General features: G+C 49.7%; 1 protein-coding gene across 1 annotated transcript; it reads left to right on the top strand.

Moving 5' to 3' along the window:
- Positions 1-1,473: 1,473 nt before the first annotated feature.
- LOC131492405 (liprin-alpha-1-like) lies at positions 1,474-26,469 on the top strand. Its single transcript, XM_058696033.1, is given in 13 exon segments — positions 1,474-1,503; positions 2,137-2,205; positions 3,546-3,638; positions 13,383-13,484; positions 13,756-13,920; positions 14,306-14,641; positions 16,162-16,315; positions 17,917-18,044; positions 19,602-19,685; positions 21,656-21,787; positions 23,079-23,141; positions 24,371-24,450; positions 26,229-26,469. Coding segments are annotated over 13 exon segments (1,677 nt in total).
- The last annotated feature ends 213 nt before the right edge of the window (positions 26,470-26,682 follow it).

The following is a 26,682-nucleotide window of genomic DNA, read 5'->3' as shown; positions in this document are numbered from 1 at the left end:
ATTCAGACCCACTAATCCTCCACAAAGCACGAAAGAGTATCCAATGGAAAAAAAACACAGACTCTTTAACCACTGGTGCTGGGAGAACTGGACAGCAACATGCAGAAGAATGAAACTAGACCACTTTCTTACAGTGTACACAAAAGTAAACTCAAAATGGATAAAGGACCTGAATGTGAGACAGGAAACCATCAAAAGCTGAGAAGAGAAAGCAGGAGAAAACCTCTCCGACCTCAGCTGTGGCAATTTCTTACATGACACGTCTCCAACGGCAAGGGAATTAAAAGCAAAAATGAGCTGTAGGGACCTCATCAAGATAAAAACCTTCTGCACTGCAAAGGAAACAAGCAACAAAACAAAAAGACAACAGATGAAATGGGAAAAGATATTTGCAAATGACGTATCAGACACAGGGCTAGTATCCAAACACCTATAAAGAACTCACCAAACTCCACACCTGAAAACAAATAATCGGGTGATGAAATGGGCACAAGACATGAATAGGTACTTTTCTGAAGAAGACATCCAGATGGCCAAGAGACATGACAAGATACTCAACATCACTCATGATCAGAGAAATACAAATCAAAACCACACGGTGGTCAGAGTGGCAGAAATGAACAAATCAGGACACTATAGATGCTGAAGTGGATGGGGAGAAACAGGAACCCTCTGGCATTGTTGGTGGGAAGAAAAACTGGTGCAGCCACTCTGGAAACAGTGTGGAGGTTCCTCACCACATTAAAAAAAGATCCACCCTATGACGCAGCAATAGCACTGCTAGAATTCAGGGGATTCAGGAGTGCTGATGCACAGGGGACTCGTACCCCAGTGTTTATAGCAGCATTTGCAACAATAGCCACATGATGGAAAGAGCCTAAATGCCCGTCAATGGACAAATGGATCAAGAAGATGAGGTTTCTATATACAATGGAATACTACTTGCAATGAGAAAAGATGAAATCTGGCCATTTGTAGCAACGTGGAAGGAACTGCAGGGTGTTCTGCCAAGTGAAATAAGTCAGGCAGAGAAAGACAGATACCATATGTTTTCATTCATATGTGGATCCTGAGAAACTTCACAGAGGGGAGGGGAAAGGGGGAAACAAGTTGCAGAGAGGGAAGGAGGCATACCCTAAGGGGCTCTGAAATACTGAGAACAAACTGAGGGTTGATGGGAGGTGGGGGAGAGGGGAAAGTGGGTGATGGCCATCGAGGAGGGCACCTGTGGGGATGAGCACTGGGTGTTGAATGGAAACCAATTTGACAATAAATTATATTGAATACAAGAAAAAAGAAAAGATGCTCAAAGTCACTCCTCATCAGGGGACTACAAATCAAAACCACACTGAGATGCCACCTGACACGGATCAGAGTGTGCCTGTGGGTGGGCAGTCAGCACTGCTGCTTTGCTGGGACACAGTGTGTCCTCCAAAAGCGACAAGGGGTGGGGGGTCTCGCGCTTTGGGAAACATGGACAATCAGGAGCAGCGCGGCTCCAATGTAGGCCAGGGTGTCCCGAAGCTGGCCCAAACGTGGCCCATCAGCGGCATCGGGGCTCTTACAGGCTCCCGAGCCCCTGTCGGTGGCTGAGGAGCGGGGTGGGGGAGGGGCTTGGAAAGAGCACAGACTTGGGTTATGATTGCACGGAGACCCGCCCATGCATATTTTTGGGGGTGGTTTTGGCTTCTTGGCTAGTTTTCTAGAGCAGTTTTCGCAAACGTGAGAGGATCCTCCAGAGATTTCACACACATTCCTGCTCTTACTGAGGCACAGCCTCTCCCCTGAGCAGGTATCCGCAACCCCCGCCAGGGCGATGCCTTTGTCACAGCCCCAAACCTGTGCTGATGTGTGTCCCTCGCCCAAGGTCCGCAGCTGAGATCGGGTTCGCCTCTGACGTTGTACCCGAGTGCGTTCCGGCGGGTGCGTGATGAGGAGTCTCTGCCGGTGCAGCGTCCCACCGGGTAGTGTTTCCTCCCTGACGCAGTAGTTTCCGTTGGTGCTGGCGCCACAGCGCATTTGCCAGGCGGAGAGGTGGGCGGGAGGCCGGCGGGCTCTTGAGGGCGATAGGAGCCCGCATGCGCTGTGGAGGGCGAGGGAGGTGCCCTTCTGAGCATCCGGGTTCTCCCTTGCTAGAAGTCTTCCACCTACGAAGATGTCGCCCTGGGGCCCCTGTTACTCCGAAGACCGTCCCGATCGAGGCAGGTGAGTTCTGGTGGACCCAGTGCCGCTCGGACTCCGCAGAGGCCACAGTGCCAGCCGTGAGAGGCCGGGTGGCTCGAGGCGCCCTGGTTCTGCTCACTTGTGGGACAGCATTTGGCCACCCTCGGGAGGAAGGCCGGCCTGTCCGTGTGGACGCCCGCAGGCTCCCGTGAGTCAGTCGTGGTGGCCGCTCTGTGGCGGCGGGATGGTGTGGGGGGTGCCTCCCGTGGCAGTGCTGGCTTAACCGCTCGGCAGGCAGTAAGGGCCCTTCTCACTTCAGGTAGTGGCTTCTGGGAGGTTCTCCGGGTGCCCGCCTCAGCCGCGGCTGTCCTGTAAGGAGTGTGCCGCCCGCCCTCGCAGAGGCTGTCGGAGACCTTCCCGCCTTGTCCGTCCCCTGACCCCACACAGGCTGCACACGTTCTGTCCCCCGAGGCGGCTGCCACGAACAGAGGCCGCCTTAGGCCCTTGCGTCCTGTGGGCCAGGCCCTAGAGAGTCTGGTGAGCTGGGGAAACCCTATAGAAATTGGGAAGTTGACGAGAAGAAGGGGACAGTGTCCTTTGTTCCCTGGTCAGTGTTTCTCAGACTCGGTGGTGTCGGGACACTTGGACATCAGGGGATTATTGAGGGCCCCAGAGAGCCTTCGAGTGTGGGGGTTGTGTCTCTGGATCTCTACTGTGGTGAGATTAAACCGAGAATTGAAGCGGGCACCTGGGTGGCTCTCTGTGTTAAGGGTCCGACTCTGGCTCAGGTGGTGATCTCACAGTTGATGGTTTAGAGCCCCATGTGGGGCTCTGTGCTGCCAGCTGCCAGCCTGGACTTGTCTCAGATTCTCTGTGTCCCTCTCCCTCTGCCCCTCCCCTTCACGTGCCCTGCGTCTCTCTCTCTCAAAAACAAACATTAAGGAAACCAAACCAAATCCGAGCATCTCAGATGTGATGAACTCACTTAAAGACAATAAATTAGGACAGATTAACGTACTCATACCTTTCGTGCAAAACATACGTACATTTTCAGGACAACACTGTGTAGAAGCGTGGCATTTGCTTAGTGCAAGATCTTTATTGTTCCAGCTGCTTCTGCATTCAGTGTCTTGTGGCCAATGATGTTTAAGAAGGCGATGTGGACTCCCCCAGATGAACAGCTGGAGGCGACTAGGGTGTGGCAGTAGCTCCTCTGGCTTCTGGATGCCCTTTCCTGACTCTGCACTCAGATGGGTGGGGCTTCCTTGCTTCTCTTGGGGGTTAGCTGCCCGCACAGAGCGGCCTAGTTGTGTGGCACGCGGTGGACGTTTGGAACATCCTAGGCCACTACTTTCAGCTGATCTTCCATATTTTTCACTCAGCGAACACATTCTTGGAACCACCACCTGGATGAAGAAATGGAACCTTACCGTGCTTCCTACCTCCTACTGACTCCCACCGAACGTCCCCCAAAGGTAACCACGGTCTTGACTTTCACCAGCGATTGCCTTGGCCTGTTCTTCGCTTCATGTTGAGCCAACCCTTGAGCGCTGTGTGTGCGCAATGCACCTGCTTTCCTTGTGTGGCTGTGCTGGTCCTCCCCTGCTGTCGAAGGCCCAGTGTGTGAGCACAGCACGGTTTATTGTTTCTGCTGTGGCTGCTCCGGTTTGTGCAGAGGCTGCCTGCAGATCCACATGCATCGTATTGGGTTGCCTTGGAGGAGCAGGGCGTGAGTGGTGGCACGTGTCTGTTCCCCACGAGCAACAGCGTGCGGGAGCTCAGGGCTGGCCGATGCCTGGTATTGCCTCTTCTCGTGTGTTAGCTGGTTGCTGGGGCTCAGGTGCTGGGAGGTATGGTGTGTTCGTGGGACCCGCCCCTGTGTGTGTCTTGGCCACTTACATGTTTCTTTTGAGAAATAATTGCCTTTTGGAAGCCACTTTGTGATTAGGTTGTGTGTTTTGGTTTTTGTTGATTAGAATGAGTTCTTTCTATGTGTGTGAAATACATCTGTGAATGGCACAGCTTTTCACATTCTTGTGTACGTCTGCCTTACGTTCTCTGTGTTGCCTTGTGGTAAGTTTCTTTGGTTTCTATCCAATAGTATAACCATTTGTATGTTTCTTGCCTTGGATTGGCTAGGGCCTCCAGTACTGTGTTGAAGGGAAGTGGTGAGAGTAGGTGTCCTTGTCTCCTCCCAGATACGAGAGAGAAGGGTTTCATAATTTTTTGTATACTTAATATTTTTTAAAGTTTCTTTCTTTCTTTATTGATTTAGAGAGCATGCATGGGAAGGGGAGTTGGAGGGGGGAAAGCGAGTGGATCCCAAGCAGACTCCGCACTGTCAGCAGAGTCTGATGCCAGGTTTGAACTCATGAACCGTGAGATCATGGCCTGAGCTGAAATCAAGAGTCAGACGCTTCACCGACTAGAAGCCACCCAGGTGTCCCAAAGAGTTCAGTATTTTACCACTACATGTGACACTTACCGTGGCATTACTGGTAGATAGTTGTATCAAAACATGAAAATTCTCCTCTGTTTTTAGTTTGCTCTGATTTTTTAACAATCATCAAAGAAATAATAATACTAAATTTTCTGAAATGTGTTTTGTGCATCTTTGGGGACAAGTGATTTGTGTAATGTTGTGGTTTAACTGAAAACAACTTTTGCCCTTCTAGATTAATCCAAACCCGATGTCTATGCATTCTCTTTGCACTGGATTCCATTTGTAAAAAGTGTGCTTTAGATTCTTGCATGTGTATTCAAGAGAGAGGTGGGTGTTCCCTTGCACCCTCTTGTGCCGTCCTTGCTGGGGTTTGGGTTTAAGGTCGTGCTGGCCTCCTAAAACAACGTAGGAAGAAGCACTCCTTGTGCTTTCCCAGAAGAGTTTTTGTATGTGTTCTTTTCTTTTGGGAAGAAGTGCTAGGCCAACAGCTGGTGTAGGGTTTTCCTTGTGAGAAGGGTTTTCATTGCAGATTCCTTTCTTAAGTGGAAATAGGAATTTTCTGATTTCCCATATCTTCTTGTGTCTATTTAGATAAGGCATTTTGTTTTCTAGGAGTTTGCTCAGACCTCCCAGACTTTCCAAGGAATAAGTTTCAACTGGTTTCTAAAACCCCCCTATCTGCAGCATCTGGTGTGATATTTGCTTTAGAACTTCTTGATATTGGTACTTTGTGCTTTGTTTCTTTTTCATAGAACCAACTTGGGCTTTTTTGATTTCTGTGATTTACTATTTGTTTCCTGCAGCACTGATTTCTGCCCTTTTGTTTTCCATCTACTTGGTGATTGTTTGCTGTCCCATCTGGTAGTTCTTGAACTAAATCCTTCATTTGATTTTTAGCCTTTGTTCCTTTCCAGTATGTGTATTGTATTTACTTGCTTATTAGTGTGTTGATTCATTTCAGAAGGAGAGCATGAGCAGGGCAGAGGGTCAGAGGGAGAGAGAGAGAGAGACAGAGAAAGAGAAAGAGTCTCGAGCAGGCTCCTCACTCCGTGTGGAGCCAGGCTGGGGATCGATCTTGTGGCCGTGGGATCATACCCTGAGCCAAAATCAAGAGTTGGTCACCAAGCAACTGAGCTATCCTATGATATATGTATTCTAAAGCTATGAGTCTCCCTTTAAGCACACCTTTCCTGATCTCACAAGTTTTGATAAGCCAAATGTTTATTATCTTTTATGTGAAACTATTTCCTAACTTTCATTGTGGCATCTTTTTCTTAATTCATCACAATGTTTAGGAGCATAACACATCTTGATGTTTCGGGGGATTTTCTCGTTCTCTTTGTGCAGATTTCTAGCTTAATTCCATGAAGGTATCTGTCTCAGTGTTTTGGGGTGGTTGTAACAAAATACCATAGACTGGCTGCCTAATAAGAAACAGAAACTTCTTTCCTACAGTTGAGGAGACTGGGAAGTTCTCAAGATCAAGGCATCTGCAGATTCCGAGTCAGGGGAGAGTCAGCTTCCTGGTTCATCGACAGCCTGCTTCTCCCTGTCCTCCTGTGGTGGCAGGGGTGACGGTGCTCTCTCAGCCGCCCATGACTGGTCATCACCGGAAGTCTCCCTGTCTTTCTCCCATCACTTTGGGCGTGATGAATTGTTGCAGGAAATGAACTGTGAATCTAATGGTATCCGTCAATATGCCCTGCAGTATTTCAGTCCTTTGTGATGAGCTGACTTTCCTAATGGCCTGGCATATATTCGTTTTCATGAACTGTTCCTTGGGCACGTGAAAATAATGTGTATTGGGGGAATGCAGTAGTCTCTATTTATAGGTTAGATGAAGTTTGTTAATGACAGAATTCAGATTTTAGTAACCACTTGAAACCAAGTAAGGAATAGGCGAGAATGAGTTTAATAATATAACTAACAGGTATATCCAAAATATCATTTCAGTGTATAGCCAGTGTGAGAAAAAATTATATATGATTTTGAATTCTCTTTTTTCACGTTGTCTTTAAAATGTGGTGTGCATTTTATACTTTGCACACGTCGCACTTTGAGGAGCCGCGGTTCAAGTACTTGCAATAAAGCACGTGACCCCATATTGGACAGCCCCGTCACACTGCCTTGAGTTTTCTGTTGTCGTCAGTTCTGTCAGATACTGAGAGATGTATCGTCAAGTCTCCCATCGTGCTTATGGATGTGGCTCTTTTTCCTTTTCTATGTTTGTCAATTTTTCTGTATTTTGAGATGGCGTTATTAGGTCTATGCAAGTTTAGAAGTTTTGTTCTCTTGGTAGATGGAACTTCCATCGCGAAATGTTCCTCTTTGTCTCTAGTAGAGCTTTTTGCTGTAGAGGTTACTTTATTGGAGGGTCCTGGTGGCCACATCAGTTTTCTGTTCGGTAGAGTTTGTCTGGGGATCTTTTACTTCCACCTGTCTGTGATCTTACGTTTTAAGGTATACCTTTGTGACCAGGGTATGGTAAGTTTCCTTCTAACGCATTTGAGAGTCAACCTTTTGCTTGCAGTATTTGTGCACACGTAATGACTGATATGTTAGTTTACACGTACCGTATTATTAGTTTCTTCTTTGTCCCAGCTGTTCTGTCTTCCTTTGGTCTCTAGCCTTCGTTTAGAAGCAGGAAGGAGTTTTTAATTGTACATTGATCTGTTAGGTTAATTGGAGTGTATCTATTTCTATCTATTTCAGAAATAGAATGTATCTATTTCTATTTCTGGAATGTATATCTATTTCAGGTGCATTTTAAACTGACCCCTGCCTGATTCAGGACTTGTACTGCTTCCCTGACACTGCTCTCTCCTTTTATCTTTTCTTTTTTTTTAAGATTTATTTGTTTTTTGAGAGAGACATAATACAATCGGGTGAGGGGCAGAGCAGAAAGGAAGACACAGAATGTGAAGCGGGTTCCAGGCTCTGAGTCATCAGCACAGAGTCTGACACGGGTCTCCAACTCACACACCGTGAGATCTTGACCTGAGCCATAGTCGGACACTCAACTGACTGAGCTACCCAGGCGCCCCTGCTCTTTTCTTTGACACTTGAACCAGACTGAACTCCTCTTCACCTTTTGTTGGGTGATATTTTTACGTTTTAGATGGATTTGGCATTGTTGTCATTGTTTCGTGCACTTAATGCTTGTTAAGTTTTGTTCTCATAGTTACCCTTTCTGTTGTGATGTTGTTCTGCAAGCCTTGTTTTTTCATATTTCTTTCAGAGACTACATTTCTTTTCTGCAACAAGCTGCTTTAATATTGATTTTAGTTTGTGTCTGTAGTTGATGTGTAGTCATGGTTTTTGTGTGTGCGTGTGTGTGTGTGTATGTGTGTGTGTGTTGTTTTTGTTTGTTGTTCAGTTTTTATTTTTGTTTTTGCTTCTGTTTTGCCTGAAAAACATCTTTACTTTGCCTTCACTGTGAAGAATGTTTCTGTTAGGTAAAGACTTCCAGGTTGGTGGCTATTTTAGTTCACCTTTCATACATGCCAATCCATCATCTGGCTTCATTTGCTTTTCTTGAAGAGTCAGCTGGTAGTGTTGTTGTTGTCCCATGGAAGGCGGTCTCTTTGTCCTCTCAAGACTGTTAACATCTTTTTGCCTGAGGTGTTCCTTGTGGAGTCACTCTCTTGGTTCTTTTATCAGTTTTGATTCTTATCTTTTTAGTGAAATGGTACTACCCATTCTGTGTTTCCTCTACTTTGTGGGCTCCTATTGGACCTTTGTACCATATCTTCTGTGTCTTTTGGGCTTGTGTATTTTCTTGACGTTTTCTCTGTGTATGGTCTAGATATATTTTTACCTACCTATCTTTCAGTTCACTGAGGCTATTCACCTTTGTCTAGTCTGATGTGAAGCCCACGGACTGAGTTCTTAATGCCATTAACAAGATTTTTTAGTCTTTTAATTATGTTGGAGAGCTAGATAGAGTGGGAGCAAGGGAAGAACAGAGAGAGAGGGAGACATAGATGCCGAAGCAGGCTCTAGGCTCTGCACTGTCAGCACAGAGCCCAACGCGGGGCTCAAACTCCCGAATCATGAGATCATGACCTGAGCTAAAGTCAGATGCTTAACCAACTAAGCCACTCAGGCACCTGGAGATCGTAATTTTAGCTCCGATAATTTGCAGTTTGAGAATCTGTTTTGAGTCTCTGAAAAGTTCCCATTTGTCAAGAATGGTTTTTGGACAGTTGACTTTTGCATCCAATCACTCCAGTCTATGTGTCTCCTCTTGGTCTGTTTCTCTTCTTTCTTCTTTGGGTCGATATGATGTAAAACCTTTTTTTTTTTAATGTTTATCTATTTATTTTGAGGGAGAAAGAAAGTGAGAGCAGGGGTGGGGGTAGAGGATGGGGGAGAGAGAGACACTGTTGAGCAGACGCTCTTTTCTGTCAGTAGAGAACCCAACCCAGGGCTCAAACTCACAAACGTGAGCCGAAACCAAGTGTTGGTCACTTAAACGAGTAGACTGAGCTATCCAGGTGTGTCTCTTTTTTTGTTTGCTTGTTTGTTTCTTTCCTTTTCTTATTAAAAGAATTTTTTTTGTTAATATAATTTACTTTTGAGAGGGAGAGAGAGGTAGAAACAAAACTTGAGCAGGGGAGGGGGAGACAAAGTGGGAGACACGGAATCCAAAGCATGGTCCAGGCTCTTGACTATCACCACAGAGCCTGACGCGGGACTCAAACCATAAAGCGTCAGATCATGACATGAACCAAAGTGGGATGCTTCCCCGACTGAGCCACCCAGGCATTCCTTTCATTTCCTTGCCTTGCTTTGCCTTGCTTTGCCTTGCCTTTCCCTTCCTTTCCTTGCCTTTCCTTGCCTTTCCTTGCCTTGCCTTGCCTTGCCTTGCCTTGCCTTGCCTTGCCTTGCCTTGCCTTGTCTTGCCTTGCCTTGCCTTTCCTATCCTCTCCTTTCCTTTCCTTTCCTTTCATTTCCTTGCCTTTCCTTTCCTTTCCATTTTTTTCTTTTCTTTTCTTTTCTTTTCTTTTCTTCTTTTTTCTTTTCTTTTCCTTTCTTTTCTTTTCTTCCTTTTTCTTTTCTTTTTTCTTTTTTTTTCTTTTCTGTTCTTTTCTGTATTTTTTGGTCTTGCCTTATCTTGTCTTTTCATTTCTTCTTTGTTTTTATTTTTGTGCTGGACTGTATGGAGAAGCATAGAGGCTCTTCATGTGCTTTTATTCCTTCAGCATTTCATCCCACACACCCCGAGTGTGGCGGTTATTGGTCCCACTCAGGCGTGAGTGAGTTGAGACTGGGGCTCAGTCTTTGTAAGGTGCAGTGTGAGCTGGGCTCACGCTGTCCCCCACCCCCGTGTAGACCTCCAGGGTCTCCATTTGGAGGCCTGGAGTATTTCCGAGGACCCGTCCTTGATGCTAGGTCCCAAAGCCCAGTTATTTCCTCCACAGCACAATGAGATGATGGAAGGGTCAGCTTCTCAGGCAGTGCTTGCCGAGTGCCGGGCTCATTTTCTGTGCCTCCCTGTGCTGTCCAGAGCTCGGTTAGCTGCGACTTTCTGCTTGCCTTTCTGTTAGGTTTCCTTTGCAGCTCGTTGGTATATTGCCTGCAATCCCTGAGGAAATTCAGAATCCTCACATGTCTTGAGGGAGAAAGAGGACTCTGAACATTAGAGTTGGCTCAGCGGGCTTCCCTTTTGTTGGGGTCTCAGTCCTTCCAGTTGTGACTGCCTCAGGGTCTCCTTGATGCCTTCAAACATGCTTCAAATTGAATTCATTTTTCCTAGTTCATGATGTGTTGATTAGCAGGCTACTCACATGTATAAGAGCAAGCCAGGGAAGACTGAGAAGTCATAGTAAACATTTTGGTCATCAGCATTTGTTACAAGAGAAAACAAAACCCAGTAGTCCTTGCCTAGTACCCGTCATTCATCTAAAATGACCATCCAGTTTGCGCACGCTCAGCCAGCGTCCATGGAGTGGTGATGGTGTCAGCCTCCCAGCTCCCTATCCCCACCGCCATGGCCGCCCTCCTCCCCTGTCAGGTGCCTGCCCAGGGCAGGCTTTGTGGTGACGGGCTGGCTATGGCAGGGCTTGATGGTTTTCCCAGAGTTTTTTGTAACGTCCCTTGGCATCTTCCAGACTTTCATAACGTTCCCTCTGTGGCGGTTCTCTTTGGTAGCATTGACTGTCCTTCTTGTCAAGTGCCTGTGTCATGAGCCTCACAGGTCCTCGTGGCCCCTGGTCTGCAGGCTGACTTAGACCCGCTGCGCTCCGGAGCGAGTGAGCCGCCAAGACACGTTTGGTGGTGACCCGTGGGGTTCTGGGTGGCCAGGACATTGTCCAATGCCAAAGAACTTTAGAGGACAGTCCCTTGCTTTCAGCGTACTTCCTGAGTTGAGGGACAGAGCCGGGATGGAACTGGTCCAGGGCAAGGGCTCTGGTTGTGCAGCCAGACCACTGGCCACTGGCACTTGTTGCCTTCAGGACCCTGGGGTGAGCTTCCTACACAGGGCCAGCCGCCCTGATCACACCCCCGCCTGTGTCCGCTCAGACGGTAGCTGCTTCACCCCTTCCTACCCAACATCTTGGTGCTCACTTGTCTTTCTCGTGAATAAATGTCGTTTGTGGCATTTTCCCCCCGACAGGGCATCTCCTTCTGCGTGAAAAACCTGTGCAAGCAGCCATGGTCTCCTCACCTGATTTTCTTGGGTTTTCCCTTTTTGTCTTGGAGTGGTTGACATGCGGTGGATGGTGGTTCCTGCTTCTCTGCAATCTTCTCTGGGGCGTCTGGGAAACCGTGTGCTTCCTCTTCGTGGTAGAAGCTGCTTCTCCTATCATCATGACCATTTGAAAAGCCAAACCCCTTTCTAAATTCACCAAGATATCCTGTGCCTGCATTGAAATGTGCCAGTTTTCGATCCTTCCCTTCCTTCTGCCTTACGTCGTGATAATCAGGTCTTCACTTGTCTTGCAGTTTGAGTTGAGTCTGCAGGTGTGCCCATCTCACAGCAGTCCTACATCCACAGAAATGCCACATCTTCCACACGAGACACAAAGATGTCTCACACATAGCACCAGGTTTTTGCATGTGCTGGGGTAGCCGCAGTGAGAGCTTCGAGAATTTCCCTTTCCTTGTGCCTCCATGGTCCTCACGCAGGCCGGCTGGCAGCTGCAGCTGTGGACCTCAGTACATGTCAGGCCATTCAGCCTTTTCTTGTCATACCATGAGTCTTCTCTACATCGCGGGAGCACGTCCAGCATCCCTGGGGACACTTCAAACGGGTCCCAAGGTGTAAATAAGGTTCGTGGCATTGCCTTTAACAGGGTGAAAATGACGCAGGAACCCTGAGAAATCACTTTTCTTCTGGTGCTTGATTTACTGGAGAAAGGAAGTGCTTACCAAGAGCTGAAAGCAGATTCGTGCAACACTTGAGGTGACCTCAATAGCAACAGGAAGTGGTGCACACTTCCCCCAGAGGACAGCGTCTGCTACAGCTCGTGTTATGCGGTTAGGACTTAATCCTGCGTCTCCACATTTGTTTGCCTTTCTCTTGACTGCAGATGGCACCAGGTAGGTACGGTCAGTTTCTGTGTGCAAAATGATACGTTTTATCTTGTTAGAGTAGGTTTGTGTATGTTTTCGGATAGGAAATGCTATAATAGCCTAGTATCTGTGTTTATTTCATGCACCCGTGGCCTCCCTTTTACTTACTATCTTTGATATTTCGTAGCTGCTCAGCTCATCTGCCAGTCTTTCCAAATGTCACACATCTCCAGAAAAGTTTCCAATGTATTTATTGGAACAAAAATCGCCACATAAAAATGGGCCTGCACAGTCCTACATCAAGGATCAGATAGGCGTCTGTGGGTTCACCTTGTCAAATCAGATTGCAAGGAACGTGTTCAGTTCTGTGGTAACATTCCCGTTGATTTGGAAAGGGTTAATTTATGAAGGAACTTGAAGTATGTCACCAGTTTGTCCTTGGATTTTCTAGAATGGCTGAAATCAACCACTCTCTTTATTTGGAATGTCAGTTTTTAAGCGAACCTTTATCCCCTCATTTGTCCTACAGAGACAAAAGCTCTGGGGCGCCTGGGTGTCTCCGGGCGTTAAACGTCTGACTCTTGGTTTAGCTCAGGTCATGATGTCCTGGTTCACGGATTGAGCCTTGCACCAGGCTCTGCGCTCGACTGACTGGAGAGTGTGCGTCCACCTCCTTGGAGCCCATCTGTACGCCATGTCCTGGGCGGGCGCTCGGTATTGGCGGGAGAGAAACCCCATGTGGGGTGGTGGGCCCTGGCATCACTCTCCTCAGAGACCCTTCATCCATAATATTTCCTGCTTGACTAAAGAAATAAGTCTTAAATTCTCCCTTTCGTCAAGAGTCCTACCATCATTTTTGAAAAGTCCATTGGGTATGGTTGAGTCTGATTGAGCCAGGTGTTCAGGCTAAGACAGCAGCTTTTGACTACCGTCAGCCTTTCCCCGCTGCCGCTCCACAAGCCTGCTTGCCAGACGAGGCCAGAGGCTGGGGATGGGCAGCAGGCTTCTCGGCCTGTTGCTCCCGAGTCAGCAGAGCTCCTGAGTCCTAGACCTGCCAGGCACCTGCAAACGTCTGTCCCCTTGAGTGTCGGTCCCTCCGAAAATCCCCGGGACTCCTGTGGGTGGTGAGGAGGGGACTGGTGTGTGTGATGCTACTTGAGGGTGGTGGGTGCTGGGACTCTGGAGGGCCACGGAGGCCTGGTGTGCTCTGGTAAAGACCCCCTGTGTCTCTCCACTTTTGTCCCCTCTCCGACCCCAGGAGTGTGCAGCTCTCGCTGCAGAGCTCCACACCTGCAGGGAGCAGCTCGTGCAGAGAGAGGAGGAGATCGCCAACCTGAAGGCGGAGAGAAACAACACCAGGGTCAGTAGGCGCACTGCCAGGGTCTTTCAACACAGGACACCATTCACTCCCCTTGTCTACATGTCCCCATGGATTTGGCTGGGACCTATTGTTCTCAAACCTTGTTTGATCCGTGAGGAGGAGTGAGGCTATTTTAACACATTCGAGGGGATGGCTCCCTACCTGGGCACTGAATTGAAGGGATTCAGACTTGGTTTTGCATTTGGTGAACTTGAGGCCCGGAATTGAAGTTGTTCTTGAAACACGCTTTTCCTTTTGCCTCTCCCGCTAGGTGCTCCTGGAACACTTGGAGTTCCTAATCTGCAGACACGAGAGATCTCTCAGGAGAACATTGGTGAGGCGACAGGCGAAGACTCAGGCCGGCGTGTCCAGTGAGGTGGAGGTGCTCAAGGTCCTCAAGTCCATATTGGACAACGACAAAACGGAGGATGAAATGGTGTGCCTTGCCATGGCGGTTCTCAATTTGTGCACATGCTGTGTGTTATAGGCACACTTTGTGTGTTTGTGTGACTTGAGTTTCCTTTTCATCTTCTTGAATTCTTGTAAGAAGACAGGTCTGTATGGTTAAAAAGCAGTAGTTGGTGGAAATGTGTGTATCGATTGGCTAGTACAAATTACATAATGTAATTTATTTCAGGGAAGATTTGTCTCCAATGTTAAATTGAAAGCTGTTAACAAGCAAGTTTGTGAACAGGAGCATCCGTGAAAAAACTTACCAGCATTCTGTCATGTTATTTGAGGCAAAGGGGATCTTAGGGTAACTGTACAGTAAGGCCTAGTGAAAACACCTCTGTGTACAAGCTCAATCCCTTTGTTTCCAGGTGAGAGAGCAGTTACGTGTGGCACTGGAGAGGTGTAGTTTCGTAGAAGAATTAGAGGCCACACGCAGAGTTCAGCTGCAGACCTCATGACAGGATTTGATTGGAGGGGGTTTCCTTTTTATCCATTGTTTTAAAAACAACATATGAAGACTAGCAGTGGGGGCCCTCACATGTTGCTTCCCTTTCTGGCTTTCAAAGGTGCAGAGCCAGATGAAAGAGCTCCTGGCTACCCTGTGCACTCTCGTGGCCAAGCTGGAAGAGGAGCTAGACATCTCAAGGAAAGACCTCATCCTTTCTCAAGCAATGAACACCATATTACAAAGAGATGTCCATGAAGTGAGTGTCGGATGAAATGGCCACACCGTCGTCTAGCCAAACGTGGGGTGTTTGGTTCGGTCATTGCCCAGTGTGTCCTTCATCTCCCACGGGTTTTGAACGTTTGGATTTTGGTAGAAGTAGCAGCAGAACGGGATGTGACTCCGGGGCCTGGGCGGGCTGCCTCCCCGTCTGCGCGGTGGAATCTGTCCTCCCTGGGTTCTCCCCTGCCGAGGCCTGGCGGGCAGGTGGCGGAGTGCCCTCGGGTGTGGAGTGTGGGCCACCTGAGCTTGGCCCATGCCATGCTCTCGGTCTGTTTTGGGAACACACTCGGCACGTGGGAACCAGCGTGGTGCTGCCAGGTCGCTGCCGAGGGCACGACCGTGCGAGGGCGGCTCTACCGAGGGGCCGTCACGGCCGCCTCTGCCGCCCTGCCCTCCTGCCAGGGGTTCCGTGCTCCTGGTCGTGGCGGTCAGAGTGAGCGAGGGGCAGCCCGCTGGTCCCGGTGTAAGGTCATGGAGGAGTGGGGACGCTTCTGCACGTGTGGTCATCGATGGGAATCTGATACTTGTCACAGAAACCAGTAAGATTAGGATGGTTTCTCTGTGCCTCCTCCTGTCACTGTGAGCTGCCCTTTGCGGACAGTCCCCACACACCCCAATCCCAGCCCAGCAATGCCACCTTGGGAAGACCCTGTCAGACCCTCGAGTGTGTACGTACACGAGCAGTCTGTTTAGTACCTTAGCGTGGGTGAGGTCATGTAAGAATTTAAAACAAAAGTATTTGCAGAAATTATATAACCCGTTCAGTGAAGTTGTTGTTTGGCAAAGGTGGGGGGAGACCCCGCAGCAGAGTTCAATATGCAGAGAGTTTAGAAAATCATTTCTTAGGACTCATCACTTTCACTCTTGAGACTGCTGACATAAATTGCTTAGTAAATACAGAGGGCTGGAAGAGGAATCTCTCGGGTGGTGGACAAGAAAGGCAGGGCAGGACGGTCTGGTTCCATTTGCAGTGTCAGATACCATGGGATACAATGTTGTTACAGGGTTAGGCTATAGAAGATGACTTCTAGTTATATGCAAGGTGGAGTTTGGCTTCCTTTTGTTAACACTGCTGCTCCATCTTTGTGGGAATTGGATGAGATTTCCCCCACCTTTTCCCCGGAGAAAGGATGGTGTCTCATGGTGTGTGCCTCCAGAGGCAAGTCGCTGTTCTGTGGAAAGCTCAACGGTGTCCGGAGGCAACCGAGGTTGTGACTTCCGGGAGATTTTATTATCCGTTTGTCTTTGAACACATGGGAAAGAATAAGCCTGGGTACCTGGCCAGAATCCCGAGCAGCCTCCGCACTGTCGGCACAGAGCCTGACGCGGGGAGCCAACTCACAAAGCGTCACCGGCTGAGCCACCCAGGTGCCCCGAGGATGCTACTTTTCTGTTTGTTTGGGAAATGAGGATTTCGCCCGGTTTTTGTGTCTGGAGTGTGTTAATGTGTCGTAAGCTAATTCCTTCCCTGTTTTCCCTCTGAAATACCTGCTGTAGACCATGGCCCAGAAGGAAGACATGCAAGAGAGGATCACTACCCTTGAGAAGCGTTGCCTCAGGGCACAGCAGGAAGCCACCTCTCTGCCCGACCTCAAGGATAAACTTGAAAACGAGATCACAAAGAAGGACTCTCTGCATCGACAGGTCGTTGGTTTCGTTGTACTACGTTCCACTTTTATTAATTACAAGTCAGGTTAAGGACCAACTCTCAATGTCAGGGTTTTAGGATCTTAGAATCTTGTGTTGACCAGTGGGGTTACTTCAACGTCCAGGGTTTAATTCTTTCGAATTTTATGGAAGCATGTTATGGGGCTAACCTCCTTGATTCCTTCTTTGTCTTGTCTTACATGCACATTACTCTGTTGCCTGTTAGCACTGTTTCCAAAGGAACAGGGAGTGGCCGGGAATGTGTAGGCAGCTGGCCATTTTGGTTAGTACCTGAGATCGGGGGGTGGGGTGGAATGGCAGGTGCAGAAGCACAGTCTGGAGTGAGGATGTGAGACCCTGTGTTTTGGGAAGCCGCACGGCTCTTCCTTGGTTGTCTCAGGTCATCCGGCATTGAACAGGAAAACCGCATCCAGCTTCTTGGAAACATAGTGAGTTTGCCTGGTGTGTTTGTCAAATGTGTCAGTCGACCCAAAATGATAATCAAAGTGAAAGACTAGGAAGCCATGAAAATGACATTGAGGAATGCTGTTTGAGAGCACGTAAGATGTTCCAAATCATGAGTGTAAAAGGCAGATCGCGAAATACTATGTGTACAGCATGTGATTTATTTTTGAGGGTTTTAAAGCATGATACACAGTCTGTATATACACAGAAAGCTATATGCACACAGAAGATGGAAGGAGTCTGTGGGAACAAATGTTAACCTGGCAAAAACCTCACCTTATACATGATTTTTAAAATGACTTTATATATTTTTAATGCTTATTTATTTTTGAGAGAGGGAGCCAGAGTGAGAGAGAGAGAGAGAGAGAGAGAGAGAGAGAGACAGAAAGAGGATGAGCAGTGGAGGGCCAGAGAGGGAGAGAGGGAGACACAGAATCCCAAGCAGGCTCCAGGCTCTGAGCTGTCAGCACAGAGCACGAGGCGGGGTTGACCCCATGAGCTATGAGATCATGACCTGAGCCGAACTGGCCGCTTAACCGACTGAGCCACCTCGGCTTCCCTAAAAGTCCTTTAACAAAAACTCTCGTGTCTAAGTTTTCCACGTTGAAGTTTTCCACGTTTTTGGTCAAGAGGGAGAGTGCTTTTGTTGAATAATGGTACACTTCCAAAAAGAACTCAACTGGCATCAGGCATGCTCTCAGAAGCTCTGTGCTGGCTGATGTGCCCACCTCTGAATGCCCTATGGAGCGAGCCCTCAGACCACAGTATAAATATGTTCACGAAGGCTTAGGACCGAATCCTTCTCTCCTTAACTTGTCAGGAAGAACGAGCAAGCTCCTCCAGAAGATGGGTTTTCTTTAATGTGTGGGAACTTTGTCTTTTGAAAGACTTCTTTGAAGATACTGAAGAAGAGCAAAGAGTTTGGAAAGACATGTTTTGCGTAGTGAAACGAGGACCAAGGCAGTGGGTGACTCCTTGCAGAAAGGAAAGGTTTACTCTGAAGCACCTCCCAAACTGTTGGCTTCAGTCAGAACGAACAGTAGATCTCTGCATTTAGCTTTTGTTTCACTTTATTAAAAATGGAAACGAAGAGAAGACTTGCTACACTTTGATGCTTTGCCTTCATTTCCTAGATTGGAGATCAAAACCGCCAGTTGCAAGAGCGCCTGGACGTGGCGGAGCGGAAGCTGCAGCAGACCCCGAGGAAGGCCAAGATGCTGCCCGAGGAGGAAGCCGAGCCGGCCCAGAGGGTGGCCACCCTCTGCAAGGTGGGGCCCGCCTTTCCTTCTGGGTCCCATGGTGGGAATGTCATTTTCATGGCGGTCCGTTCTTGTATCTCATTTCTCACCGGTAACGTCGGCGTGCCAAATTCCGCGAACCAGCTGAGATCTGTTTTCAGTGTTACTATGTCTGAGATTGGAATGCTTTTCAAACAGCAGTCATCATTTCCAGTTTTGGTCCCTCCGGTTTTGTCCGATGTGTGCTGTTTGCCGGCAGCTGCATCTAAGACTCACTGCTTTTCAGAGTTAAGTCAGAGACTCAAAGCTCAAGATAGTAGCCTTGGATAAGAGAAGGACAAGGGCACCTGACTGGCTGAGTCAGTGGAGCTTGGGACTCTTGATCTCAGGGTTATGAATTTGAGCTCCCTGTTGGGTGTAGAACTTACCAAAAAAAAATAAAATAAAATAATAGAATTTTTCCGAGAAATGAGAGAATCCTATCCTCTTTTAAACACAATTGTTTTTTATTTAAAAAATCCTTAAATGTTCATTTATTTTGAGAAAGAGAGAGCGAGCTTGGGCGCATACATGAGCAGGGGAGGGGCAGAAAGAAGGAGATAGAATGCCAAGTAGGCTCCATGCTATCAGCACAGAGCCTGACACAGGGCTCGAACTCCCAAACCTTGACTTCATGACCTGAACTGAAGCCAAGAGTCAGAACCCGACTGACTGAGCCACCCAGACACCCCTGTAGGAAATAAATCTTTAAGGAATTCACTCGGAGGTTCAACAAATAGAGTCGAGGAACGTGCCAGACACAGTCCCTGCCCTCCCAGCTCTCACAGTCTTCACCACCCACGGAGGAAGGCAGCAGTTGAAGAGTTGAAGAGGTAGTTTCCAAACATGATGTGGTCGGTGCTGGGATCGAGTGATGCGCACAGGACGAGGGAGCACATGATTGGGCAGCCAGTCCGTCCTTCCGGAACCTGGGCTGAGGGAACCTGTAGCAGGGAGCCTGTCGGTGCTTCTGTGTCACCGGTTCCAGTGCAGTGAGGGTCCCAGTGGGAAGGGGGTGGTGTCATCACGGGATGCTGACCCTCAAGGCTGCCATCAATTCAGGCAGGCGGTATTGGGCACCCACAGGCCCAGGCTCCAACAGAGTCTCTCCTCCTTTGTGATCTGCATGTCAAGTCTCCGTTTGTTTTCTCGCCTGTCCTCTCTCCTGTCCCTGGTCAGCCGTGTAGCCCGACCGTTTGTCTTTGGACACTCTGCTGCTGAGGAAGCTAAATTGTTGGAAGTGACTTCCCAGCTTAGGAAGGCAGCACGCCTGTTTGCTCTTTCCACTTGCTGCTTCTTCCTGTCCGTGCTGAGTGGCCAGGGGTGTCTCCCGGGGGACGAGGCACCGTCCAAGGATCCGGGAACCGGGGTGGGGACGAGACCGTTGCCTACCCCCGGTCACCAGCATGGAAGCCCACTGCTTCCAACTGGCACGCATGAGGCCGGTAGGGACTGTGAGCAGGCGGAAGGCCGCTCACAGCATGTCGTGCGTAGGCACAGCGTGTGGTGTGGGGCCGCCAGCTCTTCTGACCCCGCTGTCGCCCACAGGCCGAGCAGAGGCGTGGCAACATCGAGGAAAGGCTGCGCCAGATGGAGGCCCAGCTGGAGGAAAAGAAACAAGAACTGCAGCGGGTACGTGTCCGAGCGGAGCAGCCGCGCACCTGGCAGTGGTTGAGGATGAGGCACAGGCTTGGGGTGTGGGGGTATGGAGTGGTCCCTTGTTTCCTACTTTTCCCCTTGTGGACGCCAGGCCCCTTCTCGATCCCATCAGGGGTACAGTGGACTCTTGTGCGAGTTGGATGCTAGTTAACACTCCTAGCATGTGGACAATGTTCTCTGGACGCTGGGGCCCCGGAGGCAGTGCCGCTTAGGGGTGGAGGCACCCACACAGCCTACTGTGCCCAGCAGCTCATTAGCAGCTACTCACGGTTGACGCGGGACCTCGTGGGTGTCCCTTGGCCAAAGCGGAGGTACTGGCCTGGGGTAGGGCAGCCTAGAGGAGGGGCCTCCTTCCTTAGGACATGACACTGAGGTCCTGAAATCAGGTCATGGGCCTGACCTTGGTCCCCACATCCTGAACTTCTAGTTGAGATGTAAAGGCACAGGTCAGGGTAGATGTTCCTAAGAAGAGGAATAGCATAATCGTGACTTGACGAAAGGGAGGCCCCTGTCCCTTGAATCCCCTGAGACTTTTCCTTGGGTAGCTGGTCGGACGTCAACGTGAAACACCCAGGAGACAGACCAGGCAGCAGCCTCCCCAACTTGGGACGTCCATCCAAGGCCATCAGGTTTTGTTTTCACCAGAAAACTCAAAGCACTCTCCCGTAACTTACACCAGAAACTCGTGTGCTTGGCCTTCAGGGTCAGAGAATAAAACATGAGTTTCCGCGGAGTGAAGCTTCTGATGCCAGCGTGACGGCTCGTGTTGGCCGACCCCAGCCTGCCATGACACATGCACACAAGCGAGCACAACCAGACACTAGCCTCTTGGGCCAAGAATTCGACCTCACCTACTTAGAGAAGCACTTCATTGCCTTTAGCACTGTATGGTAGTTTGGAAGGACAGGTGTTGAGATAAGGAATCTAGTATAACTGAGACAATTCCAAGGAAATTTTTAAGCTATTTTGCTTGAAAAATACTTGGGTGCTGATCCCTTCTTGTGGGGTGGCCAAGTGATGGCCGTTGCTGCGTGTTAGGTGTGGTGGTCGTGCTTTCTGTTGCCTGCTCCCAAGGAAAGAGGTGCCAGCAGGTGTGGCTTAGAGATGAGGAAGCCCGAGCATGGAGGGACTGTCCATTGCCTAGCCTGCGGGTGTGTCCTGTGGGCTCTTCCTCCTCCCTGGGCCCCCCGACTGCAGGGCACATGTGTAGTCCGTACCCCACGGCCCTCCGCCCGGCAGGAGCCCCTGAATCCTGCCGGCCTGTCCTCGGCGCTTCTGTTTTGGGTTAATTCAGGAGATGCGGCAGAAACAAGTTTTTAAACCAGACGATTGATGAGAGTTGTATATAACACAGACCCGTGAACTTTGCGGTTACGTTCAGAAATTACTTGAGGTAATTTGTTATGAATTTCTAATACAAGTTCCATTACAAAACGTTCAGGAGATGTGGGAACTTCACGAAAAACAGGTGAAAGTCTTTCTCACCACTGAATCTTTCCCAAAGTGGATTTTGTTTTATCTTTCGGTTTTGTCAATGGATTCATTTCTTTCCCCCTGAGGCCAGATCCGAGCTTCTGTTTCCGCCCCGGAATATTCCTCCTCCCGTGTGTAGATAAGCTGATCCCCTTAAGAATATGCTCTTTCCTGCATGTACATCTGCCTCCTGAGCCCATCTGAGAGCTAATAATGAGGACATTCGTGAAGGCCCATGCGTGTTTTGTTTCCCAGAAACAAAGGCACCTGCTAAGTGATGACCCCAGGAAGCAGGTTCCTGCGTTTCTGTGTCCCGGGAGGTCGGTGCTGGCAGTGAGGCACAAGCACGCCCAAGAGTGCCGTGGGAAGGGGCAGCCGAGGATGGCGTGCGTGTGGGTTGCACCGCTGGTCATTCGCACGTCTGAGCCAATGTTCGCACTTTTGCTTCAAGCCTGCGTCTTCTCTTTCAGGTAAGGCAGAGAGAAAAAGTGAATGAAGAGACTAATAAATGTCTGTCGGGCACTATTGACCAGCTCCTTTCCGAATCTGATGAGCGTCTTCAGCGTCATCTTAAGGAGAGAATGGCTGCTGTGGAAGATAAGGTAGGACATGAGAGACAGCGGCTGAGTGCCTCCCCGTCCTCACAGAGGAGACGCTCACGTTGTGATCCTGAGGAGCAGCGTGGAGCAGAGGCTAACAGCCACTGTAGAAAGTAGAAATGATTCTTTCACGCGGAAAACTGCAGGCTGTTACCCACTGTCTGCGTTAAGTTCCCAGTGTCCTGTCCCTGCCCGACGTATGTGTGCGGGAAGGTGAGTCTTACTGTCTAGAAGAGGAGTATGGTCTGGGGAGGGCCCGAGAGTATGTTAGGCTTTTACTAACTGAGAGGTAAGGAGTAAGCTAGCTTCATGCTAATCAAAGATGGGCCCAGAAACAGCCATAGGCAGTATATAACTAAGGGGAGGGGCCGTGTGTCGATAACCCTTTGTTGATAGGACCCGGCAGTAGCTGGATGTGGTCAGCAGGCCCTCGTTGGCCACCCCTGTGCTGGAACCTTCAGCCTGGTTCTTGTCTGGGGAGCTAATTTGTACCTCTTTTGTCCAGACGGACCGGTAGGAGTGCGCACTTCTGTCAAGCATTTAAGCAGCTGAAAACAGAGTTTCTCCTGTTCCATCTCCTGCCTTCCCTCTTTTCATCTGAGTTGGAAAGAGTCTAAGCCTGGACTCTTACACCATCATAACGGATACACTTGAGGTGTAACGGGAGGGAAGCAGTATCATAGGATCTCTGTGAGAGAAGCTCTGGTGGTGACAGTTGGGTGCGGACCTGATACTACCGGTTCTGGTGACACCTGTGTCCCTGTAGATGAGCCCAGAATCTTCCCTAAGATGGGCACTTGGAGACACCAGTGAGCAATGCTAATTACACGACACACTTGTTTTGGGTAAAACCCATTATGAGGTGCGTTATTATACCCCACGTGAGGTTCTACCTTGATCACTGGGGCCAGCCTTTAGGTAGAATAGTTGTATGTGAGATTGGAATTCTATGTACGAAACTTAGGTCAGGTTTCCCAAGTGACTGAGGCATCACAGACCCTAAAAGCTAGTACGAACCAGTGTACCTGCTGCAAGTAAACTTAGGAACTTGTCATACTTACAGTCAGACAGTGATCCGTGAAGAAATTGTACATGGACAAAGTATGAGGAAAGGCTGTTACTGCAGTTTCACAGACAGCATTTCACTCTGTGGTCATGTGACCCTGTTCGTTGGTATGGCCATCCACTCCATGCCTTTTCTGTGGTGCTGCGTTATTGTAAAGAGAAACGTAGGTGTGCTCTAGCATGTGGAACGTTTGAAAGAATCAACACTAAAGGACTGTACCTTTCTCAGAAGTCTCCGTTAGGAGAAGTGGGCAATCTGAAAAAACAGTTACAAGAAACGCAACGTGAGAAGGTATTTCCATCTCTCAATCATTCAGTGATCCCTTGAGACTGGAAAGGAGCAGGTGACCTCTGGGGCTGACACTTCCTCCAAGGCGAGCCACCACTGTGCTTTCGAGGGGCCCCACGCTGGCAAGTCTGAATGGCACGCATGTGGCGGAGTTGGAGCTGTGCAGCCTATGGGGTTCAGATTTCTGAGTCCCTTCGGGGGTCCGCTCGAAAGCTAAAATGTTCACGCAAACCTTTCGTTGAGTGCAGCGTTGCCCAGCAGGAAGGTAACAGGTGACACGGGTGTCATCCCAAGGATTCTCGCGGCTGCATTCGAAATGGTCAAACAGACGGGTGATGTTAGTTTTCATGTAGCCCGATGCAGGCAACGTGTTACTGTATCATGTAAATAGTATAGACATGAAGGAGCTACTCTACAATGTTTTTCCACATTCAGTCCTTGCAACCGACGGGCCGTCTCACAGTTCCATCCCCTGTGGTCGGGACCAGCCCCATTTTGGGCGCTCAGTTAGCCACGTGCGGCGGTGTCTGCTGCCTGGGACGGCACTGCCTAGGGCGTTGTTGTGTGACCGAAGGTCCTCTTCGGTTTTGCTCCCTGGTGCTGCGTGTGCAGACGTGAGTCTGGGCTGCGGAGGGTCCACGAAGGAGCACGTGCCTATTGCACAGAAGGGCTATTCCCCCACCGCCCAGAAAGTCCTGCTCCTCTCTACATAATTAGGAAGAAGTGTTAGTGGCTCGGTGTTTCTCCTCTGTAACCTTGCTAGGCCTGAGACCTAACTGTTCAGTAGGGTTTAGGACGTTCACTTGGTGATCCGGGTGTTTACTGGAGGACTCTTAGAGACAATGGTCTTGGGGTTTGTAACTGCTAAATTTCCCCATCGTGTAATGAACCTACAGTGTTGTATCAGTTTCAAGTAGACAGCATACCGTTTCACCAATTGCACGCGTAACTCTGTGCTCACCACCATCACTGTGGTCACCGTGTGTCACCATACAGAGTCCTTAGGGTATCACGGACCGTATTCCCTGTACGGTGCTTTTCATCCCCGAGATGGCCTTATTTGATATCTGGATGCTTATGCCTCCTAATCAGCATCACCTCTTTTGCCCACCGCCCCTACTCTCCTCTCCTCTGGCCACTACCAGTTTGTGCTCCGTGTTGAACGGACTCTTGAGGCAAAGAATCGTTAACCTTGCTTGCAGTGAGTGTCGTTGTCATTTGCTGCTTTGCAGGATCGGCTTCTACAGAGCATGGAAGCACTGAGGGCTGAATTAAAGCGGGCAAGACTGAGAGGCTCTTCGCTTCACCACGGGTATGACATTTCCTGGTTCACAGATGTGTTTGAGATGCGGCTGGGGGCGGCTTCCCTCTGTCACCAGTATGACCTGAACCAGCTCATGGTTCCAATGTAGAACCGTGGGTGTGCTATGTTATGACCCGAACCGGATCAGAGTTACACACAATAACCCTGAGCGTGTTGTAGTCTGATGCGATCCATTTTCCAGGTACCACCTAACTGATGATGGGGCGGGGCTGGGGGGGACACTGCCCTTCACCGTGCCTAACATGAACCACCTCACAAACACATATGTTAGCACCTGCTGTGTATCTTCCAGAGGAATCCTTTGGCCGAATGGGCAGAGTGACTGGATGTAGCTCAGGGAGCCGGTAGCTTCGTAGTTGGCAAGAGGGAGAAGTGAAACCTCATTGCAGAGGTTAGGTTTGGAATCTCAGGAGACCGGGAGGCATGACAGAGCTCACAGCCATGGGAGGAGGCGTGGAAGTTAGGGAAAGTTCTGTTCGTGTTTGGGTGGGTTTATTTGCGGCCTCCCTCCACCGAGTGTGGCAGTGATGGTGTGGGGCTAGGAGGGGTCCAGCGTGCCAGGTTCGGACCCAGCGTCCCCGGAAGCTGTGGTCCCTTCGGTAACACCAGTGGGGTCACCATGGGAGTGGACACGTGGCCATGGTTGTGAAGGTCACCTTCACATTGGTGGGGTTAGCGCAGTGCTCCCAGTTTCTTAGCTTTTTGAAAAGACTGGAGAATGACATGTAATCGCTTTAAGTCTGTTGGGACATTGGTGAGTCGCCTGTGAGGGAGCGGGTCAGCCGGCTTGTGAGCTGCTTCCTGCAGACAGTAATTGTCAGCAAGGTATTAAAAGGTTTGCTTGCTTCTTTGTAGGAAATAGGTACCAGGTGAGAGTCATTCTGGTGTGACAGTGCCTCGAGTAGCTGACTGGGCCCCCTTAGGTGCAGGCTCCTGCTCCAAAGGCAGGCCCACTCAGGCCGCACTGGGATTTGTGAAACGGAAGTCAGCTTCTCTTCTTTTCCAGAGATCAAGGAGCCACTGGACTCCCGTGCAGGGTTCAAGTGTGGAGGGTGAACCCGTGGCTGAGGCCGGGCACGTGGGCTGGTGGGTGCTCCTTCACAGCTGCTGACCGCTTCGTGCCCAGAGCCTTTGCTGAGGGGAGCAGCTGACAGCCCAATTAAGTGACTCCACCCTAGGGGCTGGGGGCTCCATGGAACTTTTCTGGAGACTTCTGTGGCCAAGGGGGACATTTGTCTGTTAGTCTAACTGCACAGAGGCCAGAGACGCTTTTGCCTCCTGTGTACGGGAGCTGCGAGCTGTGGTTCCCAATGATCCTGCCGCGGATGCCCCTGGGGCCGATAGTGGCTGGTGGAGGAAAACCTGGGGTCACCTGGCATCACAGCGAGGGCCTTGGCACACGTGGGCCGATGGCAGGTGAAGGCCAGAGGGACGTATAGGAGTGCTTCCCGGTCAGTTGGGCAGGAGGTGGTGCAGACACGCTGGATGACAGCTTGACTGGGGGCAGGCGCTGCTCCACCTCGGGGAAGTCTGGGCCGCGGGGATGCGTTGCACCTGCTGGGCCCGGGAGACCCTGTCTCCACAGGACCCGGCTAGCGGGCTTGCACTGGAGCCAGGGGCAAGGATGCCTTCCTTGGAGACCTTTTTCTGTGACCTCATTTTCCTAATTGACGGGTTTTGGCCTGGCTGACAAAGTCCCCTTTTCTTTAGATAACAACCTCGGTGTGTGTGTGCGTGTTTGTTGATTGTTTCCCTCCGTATTTCAGGTGGACGCATGTCGGCAGCATCCCAGCTTCCAGGTTCCGTCTGGCGGACAGCCCCACGGATGCCAGCAGCAGCAGCAGCAGCAGCACGGTGTTGCAGCGCCGCCGGAAAGGCCGTGTGGCCCGTCTGCGACATGAGCCTTCCAAGGCAAGGATCTCCATCCTCTGGGGGCTCTCGTGGGACCGACCTGCCAGCTCCAATGTCACCTGCCTTTTCCTGTCTGTGAGGCTCTTCTGGAACTAAAGGACTGATAGGCTGCTTTCTCCTTGCTGCTTCCCCCATTCTTCTTTTGCTGCCTTAGAATTTACTTTTGAGAGCTTTTGTTCTTTCTTTGTATCAAGTAGCAATGTGGATTAAGATAGGACCTAGTGTTAAGTACAGCACAATGCAAATTAGTAAGGGTTTGAAACGCTAATGAAGGTTAAATGAACACGTGTATTCATCCTTAAACAACAA

This window comes from Neofelis nebulosa, chromosome 13 (assembly GCF_028018385.1).
Source record: "Neofelis nebulosa isolate mNeoNeb1 chromosome 13, mNeoNeb1.pri, whole genome shotgun sequence".
Lineage (NCBI taxonomy): Eukaryota > Metazoa > Chordata > Mammalia > Carnivora > Felidae > Neofelis > Neofelis nebulosa.
Note: the sequence above shows the minus strand (reverse complement) of the source record. Positions and strands in the feature narration are given on the sequence as shown.